Source organism: Xenopus laevis, chromosome 9_10L (assembly GCF_017654675.1).
Source record: "Xenopus laevis strain J_2021 chromosome 9_10L, Xenopus_laevis_v10.1, whole genome shotgun sequence".
NCBI lineage: Eukaryota > Metazoa > Chordata > Amphibia > Anura > Pipidae > Xenopus > Xenopus laevis.
The window spans coordinates 95766598-95789142 of record NC_054387.1 but is presented as its reverse complement, the minus strand read 5'-3'; the positions used below and the strand labels follow the sequence as shown (position 1 = coordinate 95789142).

Sequence of the window (22545 nt, the reverse complement as noted above, 5' to 3'; positions counted from 1 at the left end):
AAACGCAACCTTTTTAAGCACATTCCTTCTATAGCTAAAAGTAAAACGGACTGCTACATTTGTTTTTTTAGATAAAATGCCTCCTTTAAAAGGGATTGTTCACCTTTGAGACAATTTGCAATTGGTTTTCATTTTTTATTATTGAAGGTTTTTGAGTTATTTAGCTTTTTATTCAGCAGCTCTTCAATTTGCATTTTAAGCATTCTGGTAGCTAGGGACCAAATTACCCTAGCGACCATGCACTGATGTGAATAAGAGACTGGAATATGAATAGGAGAGGCCTGAATAGAAAGAGGAGGAATAAAAAAAAAAAAAGTAGCAATAACAATACATTTGCAGCCATACGGAGCATTGTCTTTTTACAACAGGTCAGCGACGCCCATTTGAAAGCAGCAAAGAGTCAGAAGAAAAAGGCAAATAACTATAAAAAAAAAATAGATAATGAAGACTAATTGAAAAGTTGCTTAGAATTGGCCATTCTATAACATACTAAGTGTTACATTAAAGGAGCCATATAGGATAAATGAATTGTAGGCAATTATAAGTAATATATGGTGCCGCTTTTACATGGTGCTAAAATTAATATCTTTAAAAATAGCCCCTTTATTGGAGCTCCCTATAGATGTTCTCTGGTCCCTGTCTGTGTTTCAAATGAGAGTGGGTGTGTCCTAATGGTCCCTGCCAGAAGCACAGTAGGTAGGGGACAGCCAATCACAGCCCTGCAGTCACACAAGCACATATAGGCTTCAGTTCCCTATCAGGTCCTGCTAGCTGCTGATTGGTTCCTGTCCTAAAGTGCAGTGAGCTGAGAGCCGCCGGCTCCCCTGCACAGCCTGGGAATTCAGGAAGCAGGAAGTGGAAGAGAAGGGAGGGATTATTAAATCAGCCTGAAACACTACTTTTTAAGCAGAATTCTTCTGTATCTAAATGAGTATAATGCACTTGTAGACAAGTCTCCTTTAATAGTGAACCACCCCTTTAAGGATCAGTGGTTCAACACATGAAGGTTAACGGTAGTTCTTTTGGTTTTTTTTAACAAAAGTCCATGGTGGGGATATATGTTGTAGACTGCTCTAGTCCGTTTCCTTTAGTGATTAGTAAAAAGTGACCCGAATGAATTGCCATAGCAGCAATACAAAGTGAGATTTAGGATTGCCCTTAGACAAGTGCACCATCCCCCTATACAATACAGAAGTGCCAGCGTTTAAAGTGCAAGATGAATAAAGCAACTCAGGAGGAATAGAAGAGATGCTAGAGATGGGATGTAATAACGGGTTAATCCTTCAGTTTCCCCAAAAGCAAACAGTCAATGTATTAGAGGCATTCGTGTCAGTATCTGCCCATAACCATCTTTACACAGATTCTCTATTGTCTCTATGGAGCAGATTTCCTTTCCTTACTTCCTTTTGTACACTTCATTCTTCTTTGGTACTTTTGTGGCATCACTCAGCCGCCCAGCAGCTCCTCATCTCTCGTATTTGTCTCCCGACTACTTCACGTTTCGCCAGGACACACAACAATGCCCCCTTTCCGCATATTGTATAAGCCGTGTATAGAATGAGCCGCATCAACCCAAAGAGCTACATTGTAATCACACTGGCTGGGCAGTTCCCATTAGGGAACTGGAATAAAGTGCATAACCTGTACACCTTTAAAAAAATGGCCAGCCATATGTGCGAATAGAAGAAACGAGACGTATTGTATATAGCAAAGGCTAGTCCCTTATAACCTGTGTACCTCATGTTCCATGAAGCTGTGAAGAGACCATACACTGAGATGACAATACTCAGAAGCCACCCATCGTACACAGAACCATTCCAAGCATACCGCCCGCCAGTCCCGCCTTTAGCGGGACAATCCCGCTTTTCTTAGCACAGCTCACAGTCCCGGATCGCTGCTTAAACGTCCCGCAACGCCGTTAATGTCCAGCTCCTTGGCTCCTGCCGGACAGCTAATCCCGACATCACAAATCTCATCGCGCGAGATTGTGGCGTCACGGCTACACCTATATAAACGCAGTGACGCGACACGTAACCGCCTAGTAGGAGTGACTGAGCGTTTTAGTGTTGAACAATCAATAAGCGGCCAGTAACACGCGGTAGTCTGTTGTGGCTCAGGCTGAGGGCGACTGCCTACAGATTTGTTTTTTCTTTTCTCTCAGCTTATACTTTTATGAAGAGAATAAAAAAAATACATTTGTGTGCAGGTTTTCTCCGCAACTAGGGTTGCCACCTTTGCTGATGGCTAAACCCTAACACTGGAAGGGCCAGATAGCATTGGGGGTGGGGCAGTGACGTAGTAACAGACATGGTGACGTCAGAAGTGGGCATAATGGTGTTGCTGGAGTTGTGACACCGTGTTTAGGTCATTGTATCACTTAGATGCAACTTGCCTGGATTCTATACAGTTTTCACAATGTTTTAAAGCTGATGCCAGTTTAAAACCACACCGGTAGCAACCCTATCTCTAGATATATTCTGCTTGATGATTAAGCCCAATCCTTTAATTACAGATCTATTATACAGAAATCAGTTATCCAGAAAGCTCTGAAATACAGCAATGCTAAAGTCCATCAAGTTCAACCCGTCCAAATGAAAACCCAGCATCCATACACACACCCCTCCCTACTTTTAATTAAATTCTATATACCCATATCTATACTAACTATAGAGCTTAGTATCACAATAGCCTTTGATTTTAGGTCTGTCCAAAAAATCATCCAAGCCATTCTTAAAGGCATTAACTGAATCAGCCATCACAACATCACCCGGCAGTGCATTCCACAACATCACTGTCCTGACTGTGAAGAACCCCCTACGTTGCGTCAAATTAAAGTTCTTTTCTTCTAGTCTAAAGGGGTGGCCTCACCGTACCGGTGATCTACTTTTTAGAATTTAGAAAAAAAACATTCTTATTTTTGATTGATTTGCTTTTTTTTTGTATGTGTAATAATAAGAATTGAACTGCACTTGATAGTAACTAAGCCATGTTGGGGTGAGTATCTTAGTATGTAAATGTTTTTCATGTATTGGCCAGATTGTTGTTCGGGTTTCACAGCTGAAAACCAAACAGAAAGTTCAGACCCGAACAGGCCTTACAAAAAACAGAACTGTTCAGGTCAAAACCGAATAGGTGGGAACTAGTGACGTGCGGGCCGACCCTATACCCGCGGGTCGGGCGAGTTTGGGTCAACCTCGCAGTGCTCCTCGCGGGTGGGTGCGGGTTGAGCTCTTCTCCTGACCCGCACATCACTAGTGACAACCCTAGCGGCAACCATATCCTCAGCTTCCCAAAAGTCATCCAAAAGTAATTCACTTTTTTTAACTAGAACTCATATTTGTGCCATGAAACAAAAAAAAACCCTGCTGGTGGGTTCAGCTCCACGCTAGCCCAATAGCTGCCACAAGAGTCTCTGTTCCCAATATTTCAATAGAAGTCACTTACCAGCTATCTCTGCTCTCTATAGTTGATTTACATTTTTTGGTCTCTGCTCTGACTTGCGCCATGGGACAGAACAAAAACCTTTTTAATAGTTATTGCCACAATCCAGTCATCTGTGTTTATATGAAGACAAAACAATATTTTTCACAATTTTGGAGAATATAATGGGTGAATATACCTACAGTAATTTTTAGATTTTGGGCTCGTATGTTTGTGTGGCATCTGAGGGCCCCAATGTTTTTTTTTTGTATTTTTTGTGCAAACAGGGGCTAGATTTGTAACAACAAAACAATGACTGATTTATGAGAAGAATTGGTAAAACGTACCAAAAATAATCTTCAGTATTTTGAGGTGTATTTTATTTACTTTGACATAAGAGGATCCCAGTGTTTTGTGCAAACTAGGGCCACATTTTTCACAATTTAGGCTGGAACTACACAGTGCACATCCTTTCCGATCAGACACGATGATAGGAATTGCACGTGTCACGTCAGATGCGCCAAATCTAATATACTGTAAGTAATACAAATGTCCCATCTACAAACTGACTGTTGGATGTAGACGTCAGTTGTGTTGTGTTGGATGCACACATCAACAAGTTTCGACATTTCTATTACTTACAGGCCGGACTGGCAATCTGTGGGTTCTGGCAAATGCCAGAGGGGCTGCTATAAGGTCCCATAGAAAGTCAGTATTTAGTGGGCTGATGGAGGCTGTTTGGGCCTCTGTGTGGGCTGATTGGGCCTCTGTGTACCTGAAATGCCAGGGCCTATTTTAATTCTCAGGTATTACTTACCTTATATTCGGCGCATCTGTCTCGTCGCATACGCTTCCTCTCACCTCATCCGACCAACTCGCACCGTGGAGTTCAGCCCTTAAGGTTTTTACTGAATATCTGTAAACCAGTGAATTATGAACACTGGCAAAAAAGGTAATTTGTTCCTTGCCTTGCAACTAATGCTAGGGAACAAAAAACAATACCTTTACTGGCCACCAACAATAACCACTGCCACCAGAGCCCCACTAGTACCAATATTTGCCCAAAAAGTGTTTTTTTCCTCACAGATCTAACTTGTGCTAGGGAACAAACAAACAGCCACTGTTTTGCTGGTTTCCAACTGCTGCCAATATTTGTCCAATAGTACATTTAATTTGCTTCCCTGATTAGGGAACAAAAAGAAACCATTTTTTTTTTGTTGCCAACAATACCCACTGCCACCGGAAATACATTTTTGTGCAAAATAGGGCCGGGTTAAATTAAGCAATTGCTTCTTCTTTTGATCTGGCATCAGAAGGGTGCCAAAGTGTTTTTTGTGCCAATGAGGGGCAGATTTTTTAAAATGTAGGGACAAAAAAAAGAGCTAATTTAGGAGAATACAATTACTGATATTGAGTGTTAATTTTAGTTTTAAGGCTCTTTTAGTTTTGCAGTGGCATCAGATGTGTTTTATGTGAAATCTAGGGCCACACATTTTACAAATCAAGGACAAAAAGGGCTAATTTTAGAGAATATAATTGGTGAAATAAACCAACATAATCTTTAGCTTTTAGGCTTTTTTTTCCAGTATCAGAAAAAGGGATAGGCAGAAAAGGCAGGAGTCTCTGGTGTATTATTTGAATGGACCATGGGTGTGAAAAGCTAAACTTTAACAAAAAGCCGGCTATTTCATTCTACTGCATATACATCTGCCCCTGGAAATTTGAACAAGGGAAGAAGATGATCGATCCGTGGTACTCGCTACAGAACCCCCGGGCTAGTACAGTTTTCTGCTGATAGGAGCACTGGTCCAGGGTGTCAGGTAAGTAAATATAACATAACTTTTGGCACCCCAAGTTAAAATTACTTTCCTTTAATTGTCAATTTTTACCCTAATTAACTATGTAACTACTATGTAAATGTAAAATAAAATCTGATAAAAATGTTTTTTTTTCCTGCAAATGACAAGTTTATCTCCCTTAACTTTTTGCGTCTCTAATGTAAAGGTCAGAGAGATCATCCAGGAATCCCTTCAGTAAAGTATGGTCACAGGCATGTGTGAGACACCAAGTCTATCTGGCACAAGGCCACTATCTAGTTTATATTTGTCTGCCCTTGTTAGTAGAACACTGTGGTATACCAGCATGAGGTAATGTGAAGAGCCTGGTTTGTGAGGAAAGGAGTACATAGTCCTGCTCGGTGAGTCTCTACCACTAACGTTACAAACCTTTTTGCAGATCTCTGTATTGACCGTATGCCATTTGGAAGAGAGAGATGTAGAGGAATTGGTTTTCTTTTTAGTTTTTTGCATCCTGTAAGTACACCATAAGAAACCATTTTATGGACTTACTGTAATTCTAAACAACTTTCCAATACACATGAATTAATAAAAATGTAATTCCTACTGAAACCTCACCCTTTCCAGAGCTTTTCCCCTATAAGGGCTAGTCCACACGAGGAGATTCGGGGAGATTTTGTCGCCTGGCGACTAATCGCCTCGTCTTTTGAGCGACTATCTCCCCAAACTGCTTCAGCGTTTTTCCCCATAGGCTACAATGAAAAGTTGAATACACTAATGCACATGCGGCGATGCGTTTTCAATAGTTGCCCAAAGTTGCCTCCCAGAATCTCCTCGTGTGGCCTTACCCTAAAGGGTACAAAAAAGTGCCCCAGGTCACCATAATGGTTAAGATCTCAGTATCTGCCAATTCTGTGCCTCTTCCAATGACATTGCATACACCTTTGCCAAGTATATACAGGTATGACAACACACGTTAAAGCCACCCAGCTATTTTTAGACAAGAACAAAAACAAAACAATACAAATGCTCATAAAGTACAATTAAGTTCCAAATACTCTTATACTTTATACATATCTCAGGTTCAGTGAAAAAAAGTATATACTCATACATATATGTCATAAGTGTAATACAAAAAGCACATAGCATATTCCCACAATAAAGGATCCTATTCAAAATAAACAATAGGCAGACTATGTGGATAAAGAATCCATTGACAATTAAACATGTGCAGATCATATTCCCTATTTATCCTTTTTGGGCCCATGATCTTTAAAGTGGAAATCCAGTGCTTTTCCCTCTTTTGGTATTGTAAGAGCCTGTGGCATCCAGACATTTTACTCTCATCAAACAATCATTGGGAATCACAGCAATCAGAAAAAATTAGGGGGAAGGCATCGGAGTGATGGGAGACCAAGGGACAGAGGGGAAAATCTGGTAACTCTTGAGAAAATCAGGGTAGTTAAAAGTGCTGAAAACCCCCTTAAAGGGGACCTGTCATCCTAAGAAATAATTGGAAATCGTTTTCTATCCTGTTAGTCGAGAAACATAAACTTTACTAACGCAAAATAAATTGTTTAAATCCTCTTCTGTCTTGGAATTCACAATAATTGCACACAGGGAGGTGCCATTTTGTGCACACTTTTATTAAAGGGGACCTGTCACCCTAAACAATGATTCCAAATCCTATTTTATGATGTTAGTCATGAAAAATAAACTTCACTTATACTGTATAAATTATTTAAATCTTGTTTCTTTTAGTCTTGGAATTCACAATCATATGAAACAGGCAGCAGCCATTTTGTGGACACTGTTATTAAGGCAAGTTTTAGATCAGGCCAAAATCTTGTTTATGCACCAAAATGGGGCACCTGACTACAAAATTAAATGTTGGAGATGGAGGAGGAATGTAAGGAGTGCAGTGACATCTAGGAATTGCAGAATGGAAAGTGAAAGTAATTGACTGCCCGGCGGGGCAGGCAATATATGATTGACGGCAGACAACGCAAGCTTTGCATCATCCCAAAATCTTGTTTATGCACCAGAATTGGGGATCTGATACCCATGCCCAAGCCACAAAGATATAGACGGTGCCTCAATCCAGTTTGAGGAAACAGCAGCCATCCATTTGTCTAGGCACTTAACCTCTGTATTTCTTTATACTTTGTTGAGTCCACTCAAGCTACAAGTAATATAATGTTATTCTGTTTTAGGTGGATCTGTGAATTGTAAGCACAATATATAGTTACTTATGCATAGTATCATGAGGCCACCAGATCTATGTTGCTGCTGCACTAGCAGCCATTGGATATTCACTATGCGACCACCAAATCTTGGTTGTGGCCACTATTAGTAATTGAGATATTGGTATTCTAGCAGAGACTTACCAAGATATGTATGCGTATTTAGGTCATACCTGTTTCTAAGATTCATGGTCCAATGCTTTCTACAGTAAATGTAACTATTTTGTTTTTTTCCTACACCTAAAAGGATTGATATCTGTAGAATTTGTATTTTGTACTGTCGGCAACCCCAATGACAAGCTGTGCAGCTGTTCTCTCATATATATTATGTTTATGCAGTGATGCTGAAAGTTTTAGACACAAAGAGATATACCAGAAGATCTAACACTCTAATGGGGGAATGAAAATGTTGCATTTGTACAAGAAATGTTTGCAAAAACCATTGCGAATGTTAACGGCAATGTTTGCGTTCTTTTTGACCGATTACAGACCTCAGCGACTTCCTCACAAAGTTTGCAACCAAATGGCTCCTGGTTCATATTTATTGCTATGCAGCAAAGGGGACATTAGAGCGTATCCTCTATAGCAGGCCAGATAGTATCCTATGCATTAGGGATGATGCAGCCATGTGGTGCAGAGCTGACAACTTTTTTATCTTGTTTGTTTTTGGGCAATAAGCTTTGTTCTTATTGGTTCAGTAATGTGACTGACAGTATTGTTTCACAGAATTTATATTTTACCTGTTTTGTGAAACTGAGTTTCCATTTTGTTAATAGAATCAATCCTGTGCTATAAAATCTTGCTTTCTGTCACTAGTGTCTATTTTGTAATTAAAATCTAGCTTGGCATGCACTGGTTAGTTACACCTTTATATATTATGTCCAAGTTTTTTTTTACATAATTCATTCTGTAAGTAACTTTGCACATAACTGTGTTTGTACATGGATGTTATAAATTTGTGAGATTGCTTGTTAAAATTTACAGAATGGAGTTTGTAATATAACGATATCCTTTTATGCACAACCCCGAACTTCTTCTTATTCGCAAAACTAAAAATTTATATTTTGTATATTATCTGTGTACATGGTCAATAATAATGATATAACCTGAGAGACATGCATTCTGTGTACTAGGGATATTTTTGTATATAGAATATATTCGGACAAACGGCACCCCATACTGTTGAACTTACTAACAACCCTTTCTGCTAATGGTTCCGCATTAACATGTGAAGAATAGTGATGGGCGAATAAATTCGGCAGGCACAAATTTGCGGCAAATTCCTGCGTTTCGTCTCTCACCAAAATTCGCCAGTGAAAATTCGCCTACAGCAATTTCCGATTTTCACGATTTTTTCGAATTGCTTGATTTTGTGTGAAAACATCAGAATTTCACAAATTTTTCGTGAAAAGTGGCAAATTTCACAAATTTTTGTGAACTTTCCGTTTCCACGAAATTCGCAAATTTTGCGGGAAATTCGCAAATTTTTAGTCTCAGCAAAACGGGAGAGATTCACCCATCACTAGTAAAGAATGCCAATGATAAATGCTCTCATTACAAACAACAGTAAATTCTATTGATTCTATTAAGAAGAGCTCTAGAAAATAGACCTCTTTTCAACAGTATTAGTGTCAGAAATTACACAGAATGGTGTACCAAATAAATTTATGTAAATATTTTTTTTTAACCATAAGCCATAAACCTCAAAGACTTCATAGACTACAGTGCTTTGAAATAAAGTACTGAAATCAATTAAAATAAATGGGCAACCTACAAGTAAATGGTAGGGTGGGGTAGTATGAAAAAACAATCAAATACAGAATATGCAAGTAAGTTCAGGAACAATCATTACTGTGGTTGTATTTTTCCCAGTGAGGGCAGTGATGTTGTGGAATACCTTGTCGGGTAATGTTCCCTCTAGTTCCTTCTCGGCTATGTGCATGCATTTTTAATAACTATGGTCAAAATAAATACAAATGTTGTGTTTTCACTCAAAATTATTTGTGCTCAGCACAATTTGTTCTGTGCCCTGGCCTCAAAATTTGTGTGCTAACGCACAAGCACACAGCTTAGAGCTTTGACCCGCTTTCCCCGCTACGTCACAGTCCCGCTTCCCCCCTGGGAGTTCGTCAATGGGAAAAAGTGGCAACCCTAGGTGGCCTTTAAAGGGGCCCTTTATTTTTGCATAATGAAATGAAATTGTTAGAAACTTTCCAAAATATGCAATTGCAAACGTTGATATAATGGCTTTATTTATTCTCGGAATAGGTATTTACTATGTAGGGCACTCATGTAAAGCCGCTGCCCTATGCAAGGGTCCTCAAGTGTCTTATGCCTCTAATGGTATTGCTAGGGTTGCCACCTATAAATGATGGCTGATCCCAATGTTATTAATAGGGGGAAAAGATAAATATATATGAAGACCGGTATTTTTTTCCAGAAAAGGTGGCAACCCTTGGTATTGCTAAATACCCCACTAGGTAACCACAGGGAAAGAAAGTTGTTTATCCCAAGCAAACAAGAAAACAAATGAGTGATTTATTTTTTCTGTTCACACGGTCACAAGCAGCTCTGACGAGTAGAGACAACTATGACTCCTTTTGGGCCATATATTGTGAAGTGAAGCTTCACGTCGCCAAAAAAATAAATAAATAAACGATGTTTTGTTCCCTTACAGAAGATATGGATTATAAAATTGTGAGCAAATGCCCGCAGTCTGCCACGCCCACCAGACTACCGCGTGTTAAAAGCGCTTCTGATTGAGCAATACTCCGTTCTCACTCGTCACTCCCCCAATCGCAACTCTGCAATAGTAGAAGCATAGCCGTGACGCCATAGTCTCGCGGGATGAGACTTGTGACGTCGGTATTTAGCTGTCAGGCGCTGAGGAGTTGGACATTGGAAGCTCTTCAGCGGGACGTTTAAGCAGCGATTCGAGACTGCGGGCTGTGCTTATTAAACGGCATTGTCCTGCCACAAAAACAGGAATGTTGTGCCGCATGCTCTGGGATTTGGAGAGCATTAGTAACATTCAGTTAAGGGCCGGCTGATTGTGTTATGTTTGTGCCTTTCAGAAGGAGAGCTGATCGTGTGAAGCCGATGGATCTGACATCATGGGCTATTTTCCCCTTGCTGCTGGCCAGTATCGGAGTGTACGGCCTGTATAAGCTACTGCAGAAGCTGCGGAGTGGCGCCTACCTACAGGCCGCCGTAGTGGTCATCACCGGAGCAACGTCTGGCTTGGGCAAAGGTCATGCTCACCAATACCCTGACATTATAGCGCCAATCCACTTAATAGCGCCAATACCCTGACATTATAGCGCCAATCCACTTCATAGTGCCAATGACTTGGCATTATAGCGCCAATACCCTGACATCACATTCCTATTATATTCTACTATAACTTCCCATTCTAAATAACACCTTCTGGTGCTTTCTTTTCTTTGTAATGGTGGTAGTGTTTTCTCTATATGATGTTTCTTTTAGTATGTTATTGAATTATCTATTCTTGGCAACCTTTCATTTTTTTTCTGGCTGTCAAATGGTGGCTCACCTAAGTCTCTGTGGGGGCTACAGTTTTATCATCACTGTTAATTTGTTTTATTATCTTTCTACTCAGGCTTTCTCCTATTCATCTTTCAGCCTCTTATTTAAATCACTTCCTGGTTGCTAGGGTAAAGGCAAGCCTAGCAACCATATAGCAGTTGTCAAAATATAAATGAGCACAGGGCACATTTATAAAGGAAGGGATCCAGCCCATTGTAGCACCGACAAATACAGGGTTTTAAAATGTTTATTAACAAAGAAACTTTTACTGAATGAATACAAGATAAGATAAACATAGTGATTATTTTTTATATTTTTCTGTTTAGAATGTGCAAAGGTCTTTTATGCAGCTGGCTCTCATCTTGTTTTATGTGGACGTGACGAAGAGAGATTAAAGGATCTAGTGCAGGAACTTAATAACATGCGGTTGAAATCAACTCAGGTATGTGATTGGACATGATAAGATACGTTTTAAAATACTTAGTATTTGTTTTTCAATTTTTACAAGCAAAGTAAAACCTACTAGTCCTGTCCATCTATTCCACTTCCTACTGTCTCCTTTCCCAGGCTGTGCAGGGGAGGCGGCGGCACTCATCACACTGCACTGTAGGACAGGAATCAATCGGCAGCTAGGCTGACCTGATAGGGTACTGAAGCCTGTCTTTGCTTGTGTGACTGCAGGACTGTGATTGGCTGTCCCCTGCTACTGTGGTTGTGGCAGGGATCATTAGGCCACACCCACCCCTCATTTGAAACAGGGAACAGAGAACATCTACAGGTTGCTCAAATATAGGGGCTAATTTTGAAGACAATATTAATTTACAGCCGAAATTAAAACCAGCACCATATAGTATAAATTATTGCCTACAAAATTAGGGAGGGTTTAATTTATCCTATATGTCTCATTTAAATATCCATACTTGTTATAAAGATATTTAAAAATCTCAGCTGTCAATCATATATTGCCTTCCTGGCCTTTTATACCTCAGACACGGCATTCCCTTTAAGTGTCCCTGCCTTCATTACTTTCCACCTTTCTACTTACTGTAGCCCATGCATGAGTGCAGACATCAGGTCCCCCCAAGTCAGGTGCATGCCAAAGGTTTTGGGATGATGCGTATGGTGAGGCTGTCATTGCCATCTTCCATTGCTGGTCTTAAAGGACCAGTAACATCAAAAAAAAAATTTTAAAACTTCGTTCCGCTCCTCTTCAGAAAAGGCGACATGGTGACCATCCATTCTGCGGCGCTTGATTTCTCCTCCCTGGCTATTCACTGACAGCTGTTCTCTGTCCCGATCTCCTTCTCTTCTTCATCCTCCTCCCAGGTGTCCAGCAGCAGTAGGAAGGCGATGTGGGCGGGCTCCCCAATGGCTCTACAAGAGGTGCAGTAAGGTAGAGGAGTGCAGACACGCAGCAGCCTGCGGGGGAGCCGAGCTGAACCGCTACCTTTACCTCCTCCTGCGCTGCCGGTGTAACTGGTCATGGACAGATACAAAAACTGGATCCTTCCCATGGAATCGCCGTGTATCTAGAGCCCAACAGCAGCGGGTATGGGGGTCGCCTTCCTCATTCCGTGCTAGAAAACCTGGGATCTCCACGGACGCGCAGCCTGCGGGGGAGCCGAGGCATAACCCCTGCCTTTACCTCCTCGTCCTGCGCATTCCAGTGCTACTGGTCATGGGACACATACAGAATAAAAAAGTCGGCTGGTTTGTGGTTTGCTTGTCCTTGCTTTATAGGCGCACAACTCGGGGCTGGGCAAAAGGGCAAATGCAATGTTAGGAGTCCGACCACAGCTCCTATCTCCGCTTACCGACACCTCCGCTCACACCCACAGCCGCTTTTTTGAACTCAGCAGCTCCCTCAACACCCGTTCTCTTGTACTGGTCCCCTGACACAAATGTTGCGCCGTTCTTTTCCCAGCTCCAGCTGATAGCAGCCAGAAGGTTAGTGCAGAACAGAGAGGTGCTAGCTTTTTTGGGAAGCTGCTGCATTACCTGTTCCTTCCTCACTGATTTATAGAGCGAGTGAGGAGCCCTCCTGTACTCATAGCAACCCGGGAATTGCACATTGCCCTGGCAAGAATTTATCATTCTCAGCGCTAAAGCAAGGACAAGCAAACCAGCCGACTTATTTATTTATTGCATGCTCTTCAGCTGTGCCAAATGCTGCTGATTTACAGCACGTCCTATGTTGTTCTATTGGGCTGGTTTCTTCTGCAGAGAGTTCATGCTGGAAGTGCCGCTGCACTAGATAGCACGGAAGCACTGAAGGAAAGGATCCAGCAGCAGAGAGCCAGGGAGGAGAAATCAAGCACCGCTCCATGGATGGTCGCCCTGTCGCCTTTTCTGTAGAGGACAGGAAGTGGAGTTTCTGTAAGTTATTTCTTAATAAAGACGTTGTGATTATAAAGTATAATTAGTCTTCGTGTTTTTTTTTGTTGTGTACTAACGAATTTTTTACATTTTTTTGATGTTACTGGTCCTTTAAGCATCCCCAGATCATCATCACTTTGACTTCAGGAGTTTAGGATGTGATGCTCAGGCAGAGGTTTAGATTGGAGTTTAACACTTGATTGTGTTCCCTAAGTGGGTAAATCTGTAGATATAAGGGCCATCAAAAGGCTGATATGGATTTAGTAACATTCTGTGGCAGAACGTAGACTATTGTATTTAGGGTTAAGATCTGTGAAAGAAGAAATACTGTACTATTTTGCTTCCAAACAACACCAACAGGCCCAGGCTGGCAATCTGTGGGTTCTGGCAAATGCCAGAGGGGCTGCTGTAAGTTGCCATAGACTGTCACTATATATCCGGCTGGTGGGCTGCTGTGTGACCTGTTTGGGCCTCTTAGTACCTGAAATGCCAGGGCCTATTTTGAATCTCCGTCCAGACCTGAACACCAATCATAAGGAGGCCTTGTAAATTCCAGTGCTTGGAAGGGGGGATGTAGAGCAGTTTTTGCTGCATGGGGAAAGCATTAATTTAGTCATAGTGGGGTTGTAGGAAGGATGTGTAATTATAATATGTTCCCTCTGCCATACTACTCTGTATCTTAAGCACCATGTTAGGAGTAGGCAAGAGAATTATGGTGTGCATTTTGGACAGCTGCCATTTGAGCAGATACGAAATAAGAAATGCCACTAAATACCTCCAATAAAAAATTGGATCCAGGGGTAAATCTTGGTGAGCCCCAACAAAAAAGTTATTTTGTTTTTTTGCATCAATAGAAAGCAATGCAATAAGTAGTTAAAGGAGACATATAGGATAAATGAAAAAAACGTAATTTTGTAGGCAATTATGAGTAATATATGGTGTTGCTTTTACGTGGCGCTAAAAATTAATATTATCTTTAAAAATATACCCTTTATTGGAGCTCTTTCCCTGTCTGTGTTTCAATCAAATGAGGGGTGGGCATGTCCTAATGGTCCCTGACAGTAGGAGGAGGACAGCCAATCACAGCCTTGCAGTCACACAAGCACAGGCAGGCTTCAGTTCCCTATCAGGTCCTGCTAGCTGCTGATTGGTTCCTGTCCTACAGTACTGTGAGCTGAGAGCCACCGGCTCCCCTGCAAAGCCTGGGAATTCAGGGGGCAGGAAGTGGAAGAGAAGGAAGGGATTATTAGGGTTTTTGCAGACATATTAACACTACTTTTTTTTAAGCACAATTCTTCTATATATAAATGAGTATACCGCACTGGTACATTCTTATTTTTTGCACAAAATGTCTCCTTTAAAAATGTATCTTGCATTCATCCTCTTGCTTTGCAGCTGCACAAGCCACACATGGTGATATTTGACCTATCTGATGTGGAAGCTGTGAACACTGCAGCAAAAGAGATCCTGCACCTTGCAGGGAGGGTGGACATTCTCATAAACAATGCTGGTATCAGTTATCGTGGCACAATTCTTGACACAAAGGTCAGCGTGGATAGAATGGTGATGGACACCAACTACTTTGGACCAGTTGCTTTAACAAAAGGTAAAGGTTTTATATCCTGTAAGCCAGGGTTGTGTAGCCAGAGGCCTGCATACTAAACCTGATCCTCTTAATTCTATTATGTGACCCCCAGCCTGCCCAAAAGCCCAGGAAGGAATTTAAACAATTGACTAATTTGTTTCCCTTTTGTCATAATACACAAGACACCTTTTCCATATGCCTTATTTATATTGTTGGACAGGATTAATATATTTAGTAAGGTTTAAGTTATTAAACTTGTTAGATGTTTGGGTTATCTCATTTATATTTATTGGTTTCAGACATTTGGACATTTCTATGTGCAGTTACAAATTGGCATGTAAGGGGAATTTAAAATCACTTTTAGGCACCCCCTTGTGATTGTAGTTGCTTAGCTTATACCCTTTGAAGAGCACTGCTTCCCCAACTTGATACAGTGTCCCAGACAAACCCTGAGCCCCCGGGTAAGCACGTGAACAATACAGAATGTCTTCATCAATTCCAGTACTACACTGTTGCCCAACTTCAATATTGTAATATTGCACGGATATCTACTAATTGCACACCCCCAATCTCATTAAAATGACAAGTGTTGTAAGTAAAATTATTTTTACATAAATAGAAAATGAGAAAAAAAATCCCTCTAGGTTCTGAATAGCCAAAGATTGGGGGTATACAGTTAGAAAAATATCAATGCAATAATTGCACAAGTACTTTTTGTAAAGAACTAAATTGAAGAGATCTTGGGAGTTGTTTTTTTTTTATGTTTTTTTACAGATCCCTGGTAGTCACAATTATAGAACTTTTGAACTATTATGACACACAAGCATTGATCTGAATTATTAAGAGAAAAATATAAACTTATATTTTAAATTTTTTTTTTTAAAGCTCTCCTTCCATCTATGATCAAGAACAGACGTGGGCACGTTGTTGTAATAAGCAGTGTTCAAGGCAAAATAAGTATCCCTTTCAGATCAGCCTGTAAGTATAGAACTTGTTTGGCTAAAACTTCAAGCTCCCATTTTGACAACATGAAGAAAAGTAGCTAAACTTCAAGTGTAAAGTAGGTGGCCGACTAACATTAACGGGTTCCTCTAATAGCTGAATGTAGCCAACCTATGAATGTTACTATACTTTAAAGGAACAGTTCAGTATAAAAATAAAACTGGGTAAATAGGCTGTGCAAAATAAAAAATATTTCTAATATAGTTAGTTAGTCAAAAATGTAATGTATAAAGGCTGGAGTGACTGGATGTGTAACATAATAGCCAGAACACTACTTTCTGCTTTTCAGCTCTCTTGGTTTCCACTGACTGGTTACCAGGCAGTAACCAATCAGAGACTTGGGGGGGGGCACATGGGTCAGATCTGTTGCTTTTGAATCTGAGCTGAATGCTGAGGATCAATTGCAAACTCACTGAACAGGTATGTCCCACGTGCCCCCCCCCCTTCAAGTCGCTGACTAACTCTGAGTTAGAGCTGAAAAGCAGGCAGTAGTGTTCTGACTTTTATGTTACACATCCAGTCACTCCAGCCTTTGATACATTACATTTTTGGCTAACTAACTATATTAGAAACATTTTTTATTTTGCACAGTTTTTATTTTCACACTCAACTGTTCTTTAAATCCTTGTTAACCTCACAAATAATCTTAAAGGGGTGGGTCACCTTTAAGTTAACTTTTAGTATCTTAAAGAATGGCGAATTATAAGCAACTGTTCAATTGATCTTCATTATTTTTTTTGTATATATTTTTTTTATATTTTTGATGACCCCAACTAAATGCTCTGTAAGGCTACAAACGTACTGTTATTGCTAATTTTTTATTACTCCTCTTTTTATTTAGGCCCTCTCCTATCCATAGTCCAGTCTCTTATTCAAATCAATGAATGGTTGCAAGGGTAATTTGCACCTTAGCAACCAGATTGCTCAAATTGCAAACTGGAGAGCTACTGAATAAAAAGCTAAATAACTGAAAAACTACAAATAATAAAGAAGTAAAAGCAATTGCAAATTGTCTCGGAATATCACTCTCTACGTCCTACTAAATGTTAATTTAAAGATGAACAACCCCTTTAACTTATGTTTAATCTTTTATGTGCTACTGGTGTTGAATTTTTATGTCCCATGTGTGTGTAAAGATCATAGAGAATCTTGGGACTATAGAATATACGTATACTTTTATGCTAGCATTGTTAAATCTACAGCGTGTACATGTAAAAGTTAAAACTACAGCTTGGTAAAGTAGCTACTTTTCTTTGAAATGGGGTGCATGGTTTATGAAGTGTACAACTATATGTTTCTAAATATGCTCTTATGCCCTAGGTTGTGCAGTAGTTTTACAGGGGCTGGTAAAAGAAGTTTACATGAACTGTCCTGTTTCTTTCATAAAATATAAACATCTAAATATTGGTTTTTTTTTTCTACACAAAATCAAAAGGTTAGTCAGAGAGTGACCTGTGCACTTACTTTACGGCATGTAACAGGGCACTGTGGGTTCACAGCAAAGCGAGATTAAGAATGGTGAGATACAAAGAAGCATGGTAAAGCTGGATTTCAACGAGGGGTGAAAATTAGAGAAAATAAAATACAAGGTGTGGGATTTAGCAAAGGAAACATGGGGGCTAGAAAGGAAAACTGTAAAAAAAGGAACAGAGCCTTGTACCCCATCCTTACAACGCACTGGCATCTGGCACTGGCATTCGTCTGTCAGTGTATGTACAAGCTTAATTTCAGAAGACCATGGATCACATTTTTGCAGTCGTTTGTTAGTGTCACACTTTAAAAAAAAAAAAACTAATTGCCAAGGAAGCTTATTTAGGGTTATCAAATGACTTTAAAATTCAGGTACACGTCTAGAAAATCCAGCTACAAAGGCTGCACTGATTGCAATTTAAATACAATCAGTACAGCCCTGCAACATGCATTTATTAGGGGTCCCTGAATTTTCAAGTGATCTGGTAGCCTTAGTCTAATTTTAATGTTATCATTTGTATTGGCAATATAAACTGGCTCTGTACAATTTAAAAAGCATTCTTTACAGAATTGATGGATGTATTACAGATTCAGCATCAAAACATGCAACACAGGCCTTTTTCGACTGTCTGAGGGCAGAGATGTCACCATATGATATTGATGTCACAGTTGTAAACCCCGGGTATATAAAAACAAATCTGTCATTGAATGCAGTCACTGGTGACGGTTCCGGTTATGGGGGTAGGTATAAAATGTTAAATGTCTTAAATGCAGATTATCTAGTATCTCCCCAAACGTTGCTAGGTAGAGATGTACTATAACATGCAAAAGTATTCACAGCCTGTTTCACATTTTCTAATGAGACGCTGGCCTCTGCAGATTTATGCATATCCTGACATTTATTTTCATATAGATACCCCAGAAATGCGATAAAATAGGATGGACTGTTTGATAACCATTAAATATTAGATGTGTAAGTAAAGGAGGCACCTTCCACTTCTAACAGCAGAAAAAAGATTGCAAATTTTATAGTTTGCTCCAGTGCGCATTCTATGTAATAAAACTTCTTACTGAAAAAGTTATATTTGCTTCAAAAGATTACGCCGCTTTACACCTATGTGATGGAACTTCCAGTACTTTAATCCAGCAGGACACAATCACTTGTTACTGTATCCAAAAGCATTTGCCAAGTACAAGTAGCACTGTAACTTCACTGTCCAATTCCCTACTTATTACTAAGCAATTATATTTTTGACAAACATTTAAACATTGGGAATACATACATTTTTCTCCAATTCGCTGGTACCATATCAGATGCAGGAGCACAATTATAGTGAAAGCAGATCCAGGGGGTCAAGGCGTGTAGAGGGCCCAGTAAGCCCTAAAAAATTAACAATTTCAATATATATTTTGAAAATGGGTCAGCTTACTAGTGTTTTGGGGCCCTAAACTGTGCTGTGGGGCCCAGTGACATCTAGTTACACCACTGACAGGTGAAAGGGAGTCTGAGAAAATCAGTAAAAGTGGCCTGGATAAAACTGAACTTAGCTTTTTAAGTACTTGAGGAAGTATTTCCTTAAAGGAGAGTTCAACCTGTGGGGGAAAAAAACCCTTACCCCCCACCACCGTTAGACCTCCCTCCCTCCAGGCTAACTACCCCCGCGGGGAAATGCCTCATACTCATCTCGACGCAGATTCTTACGCATCCATCTTCTGGCTCCTCTGTAAGCTGACTGAGAGATCGGCAATTTCCGTGTAATTCCGCAATGTGCAGTTGTCGCGAACCAGCAAACTGCTCCAACTGCGCATAAAATACTGATCTCTCAGTCAGCTTTCAGAGGAGCCGGAAGATGGACGTGTGCAACTCTGCTGGAAGAATCTGCGCAGAGGGGTTGGGGGGTAGTTAGCCTGGGGGGAGGAGGGAGGTCTGCCTGGGGTGGGGGTATGGGTTTTTTTCCCCCACAGGTTGAATTCTCCTTTAAGGCTTGGGCCTTTGTTCCTATTAACTTAAAGGGAAACTATTGCGAAAATCAAAATTTAATATACGCTTCATCATACTAAAATAAGAAATCTTCTAAATATAATCAATTACAAATTATGGCCTGTTTCTGATATAATCAAGTTACTCTTCACTGTCCCATTCTCTGCATGTTTTTCTTCATTCTCTCCTCATTCAGGAGTCTGATTTTAAATGGCAGGTCTAATAAAATCTTTGGGGGCTCCTTTTGCATAGAAGAGCTCACAACTTTAATATAGATTTGTGCCAAAGTAAGATTTTGTTTGTGCTGGAATTTGAGTGAGTTCTAATACATCTGCTAGGAAAGAGAGACCCCCCTAAAAGATATATTGGATCTAACTGTCAATGAAAATCTACCACCCAACTCTGCATGAAGAGAACAGTTAGGAGAATGAGATACTGAAAGAGAAGATACACTTTATTATTTCTAAAACAATTGATTATATTGGATGGCTTTTTAGCAAGTGAGGGAATACAGGGTTATGGAAGATAGCTCATAGTACAAGTTGATCCAGGGACTAGTCCGATGCGGTTTTGGAGTCAGGAAGGAATTTTACCCTCTCTGAGGCAAATTGGAGAGGCTTCAGATGGGTTTTTTGCCTTCCTCTGGATCAACTCATCAAAAAAATCACCAGCAGCACACTGTTGAACTTGCAAAAGTGCTCAAGTGCAGAATTTATTTAGCCCATAGAATACAAAAAGGCCTTTTTGTATGCTATGGGCTAAATAAATTCTGCACTTGAGCACTTTTGCAAATTCAACGGTGTGCTGCTGGTGATTTTATTGATGTACTGATGTGACCCTAGGACAGGATTGGGTCTTCCGGTTCAGCACCTGACACAAAAACAGTGTTTTATTCTGGGAGGTGAGCGCTCCATATTTGTGACTGTTCCTCTGGATCAACTGGCAGTTAGGCAGGTTAAAAAAAAAAGTCAAAAGGTTGAACTTGATGGACGTGTGTCTTTTTTTCAACCTATCTTACTATGTATTTAGGAATTTTCTTATTTCAGTATGATGAAGCTTATATTAGTTTTTCATTTTCACGATACTTCCCCTTTAAACATTTAAAGGGGCTATTCACCTTTAGTATTTAGTTCATACTTTTAGTATGATTTAGAAAATGATATCCTGATAAAAATAAACTAGAATGTATTATTATTATTATTATTATTTTTTGCATTCTTTTGTTGAATTTGTGGTGGAATCTTTCTTTCCTTTCTCAAGTTATGGATAAGAACACAGCAGATGGAAGAACACCAGAAGAGGTTGCACAGACTGTTCTACGTGCTGTGGGTGAAAGAAGGAAGGAGTTGTTGGTGGCTGGCTTGGTGCCCACTCTGGCAGTATATTTAAGAACTCTCGCCCCAACATTATTCTTCTCCATTATGTCAGCGAGAGCTAAAAAAGAACGAAAGCTAAAGGATTCATAACTAATTCTAATCTTAAAGCCAAAATAACGGTTTGTATTTAAAATGTGGTGTGAAATTTACAAACACCCTCTTTAAGTCAAGACATTTTCTTGTTTGATACGTTCATCAGTAATGTAACTCCCTCCTCTGTCATTGAATAAATACTAATTTAAAATGATGATAAATATTTTTATCCACTAAAACCACTCCCTTAATTTAAAGAGAAACTTGCCTGGGTGCAGGTAAAGTATCAATCATAAAAGGACATAGTACTGCACTCATTAGATCATGCAAAATGTAAATTTATTATTAGAAAAAAAAAATATCTGTCCAAAGTTCGGTTAGTGAATGTGAATGTCTCATGTCAAACAGAATACAGTCAAACAGAATACAGTGCATAAACAAAACATCAGCACAGTGTGTGCACTGCTACATGTACATATAAGTAAAATTATTACTTGGAAACCTACATTGACCTTTTTAGGTCAGGATCACATGTATTCCTTATCAGTGGTTATGTTCTAAATTAATTTAGTACTGCATTGCTCTGGTCATGCAATATGTCCTTACATATATGTTAGTTAGTCTGTAAGTGCCTGCACTCATGCAGTATAAACAAAACCCAGCACTTAGCATATAAATAAGTGCACATTACAAGGGTTTTCACAATATACCAATGGAAGTAGCAATTAAGGCCCATGTCTGACTTCATTCATACAGGGGCAAATTTGCTCCTGGGCAGTAACCCATGGCAACCCGTTAGATGATTGCTTTCAGTGTTCAACCTGCAGCTGTCTGAAAAGGCTAAACGCTGGTTGATTGCTATGGGTCACTGCCCAGGTGCAAATTTGTCCAGTATTTATAAATGAGCCCTACTATATCAAATATGGAACAGTACAATGTATATAGACCTACAGAAAAAAGTTTACTTTTCAAACATCAAAACTTTTTTTCAGTTCAGCTGCTTTCAGATAGAAAGCAATTGAAAAATATCTTAATGTTTTTCTAATACTGAAGTTTAAGGTAAGGGCACACGGGCAGATTCGGCAACAAATCTTCTTCCGGGTGACAATATCCCCAAACTGCCTTCCCCTACCTTCCCGCCGGCTATAATGAAAAATCGCCAGCGGGATGGCACTCACGGTGGTTAGTTTTCCGATGTCGTCCGAAGTTTACTCGTGAGGCAACTTCGGAAATGAACTGCCATCCCGCTGGCGATTTTTCATTATATTGGAAGGTGAACAACCCCTTTAAGACCCATCAGTCACAATGTCTGCTGCTTTTTTTTTTTGCTGCAAAACATTTAAGTTCATTAACAAAAAAAAAAAAAACTCTTTCATGGCGGAGTTTTCATATATAGACCAACCAATAGGTTTCCATATTTTAACTAAGTTTGCTCAACATAGTGTGTGTGTGTGTGTGTGTGTTTTTAACACGTTTGAGGTTGCAGATTGGTGCCTGCCTGTCGTTACAATTTTTCAGGGTTAAAGCTGTCAGAAGACTAGAAATTTCTTATTAAATTCTTAAAGATATGTATGACCATAACATATTATGCACAAAATTGTACGTTTTTTTGGAACTGCACAGTGGAATCGGCTGGACTTTTTTTTTTTTCTTCCTCCCATATGTATTAACAGGCACAAGTTTGCCCAAGAGCAGTAACCCGTTGCAACCAGCAAGA

General features: G+C 39.8%; 2 protein-coding genes across 7 annotated transcripts in view; one reads left to right on the top strand and one right to left on the bottom strand.

Annotated features, from left to right (window-relative positions):
- The window catches only part of usp22.L (ubiquitin specific peptidase 22 L homeolog), a 39650-nt gene extending 37653 nt beyond the window's left edge, over positions 1–1997 (bottom strand). Inside the window, exon 1 of one of the 3 annotated variants that reach the window (XM_041575626.1) lies at positions 1738–1997. The gene's annotated coding sequence lies outside the window, so the exon portion shown is untranslated. 3 annotated transcript variants of the gene reach the window in all.
- A 3551-nt stretch (positions 1998–5548) lies between these two features.
- dhrs7b.L (dehydrogenase/reductase (SDR family) member 7B L homeolog) lies at positions 5549–21187 on the top strand. Of its 4 annotated transcripts, none has more exons than XM_041575788.1 (7): positions 5549–5617; positions 10534–10709; positions 11332–11447; positions 14777–14987; positions 15852–15944; positions 18027–18179; positions 20680–21042. In XM_041575788.1, exons 2-7 carry the CDS (start codon positions 10559–10561, stop codon positions 20883–20885), a joined length of 930 nt encoding a protein of 309 aa, XP_041431722.1. In that variant the 5' UTR covers positions 5549–5617; positions 10534–10558; the 3' UTR covers positions 20886–21042.
- Positions 21188–22545: the final 1358 nt, after the last annotated feature.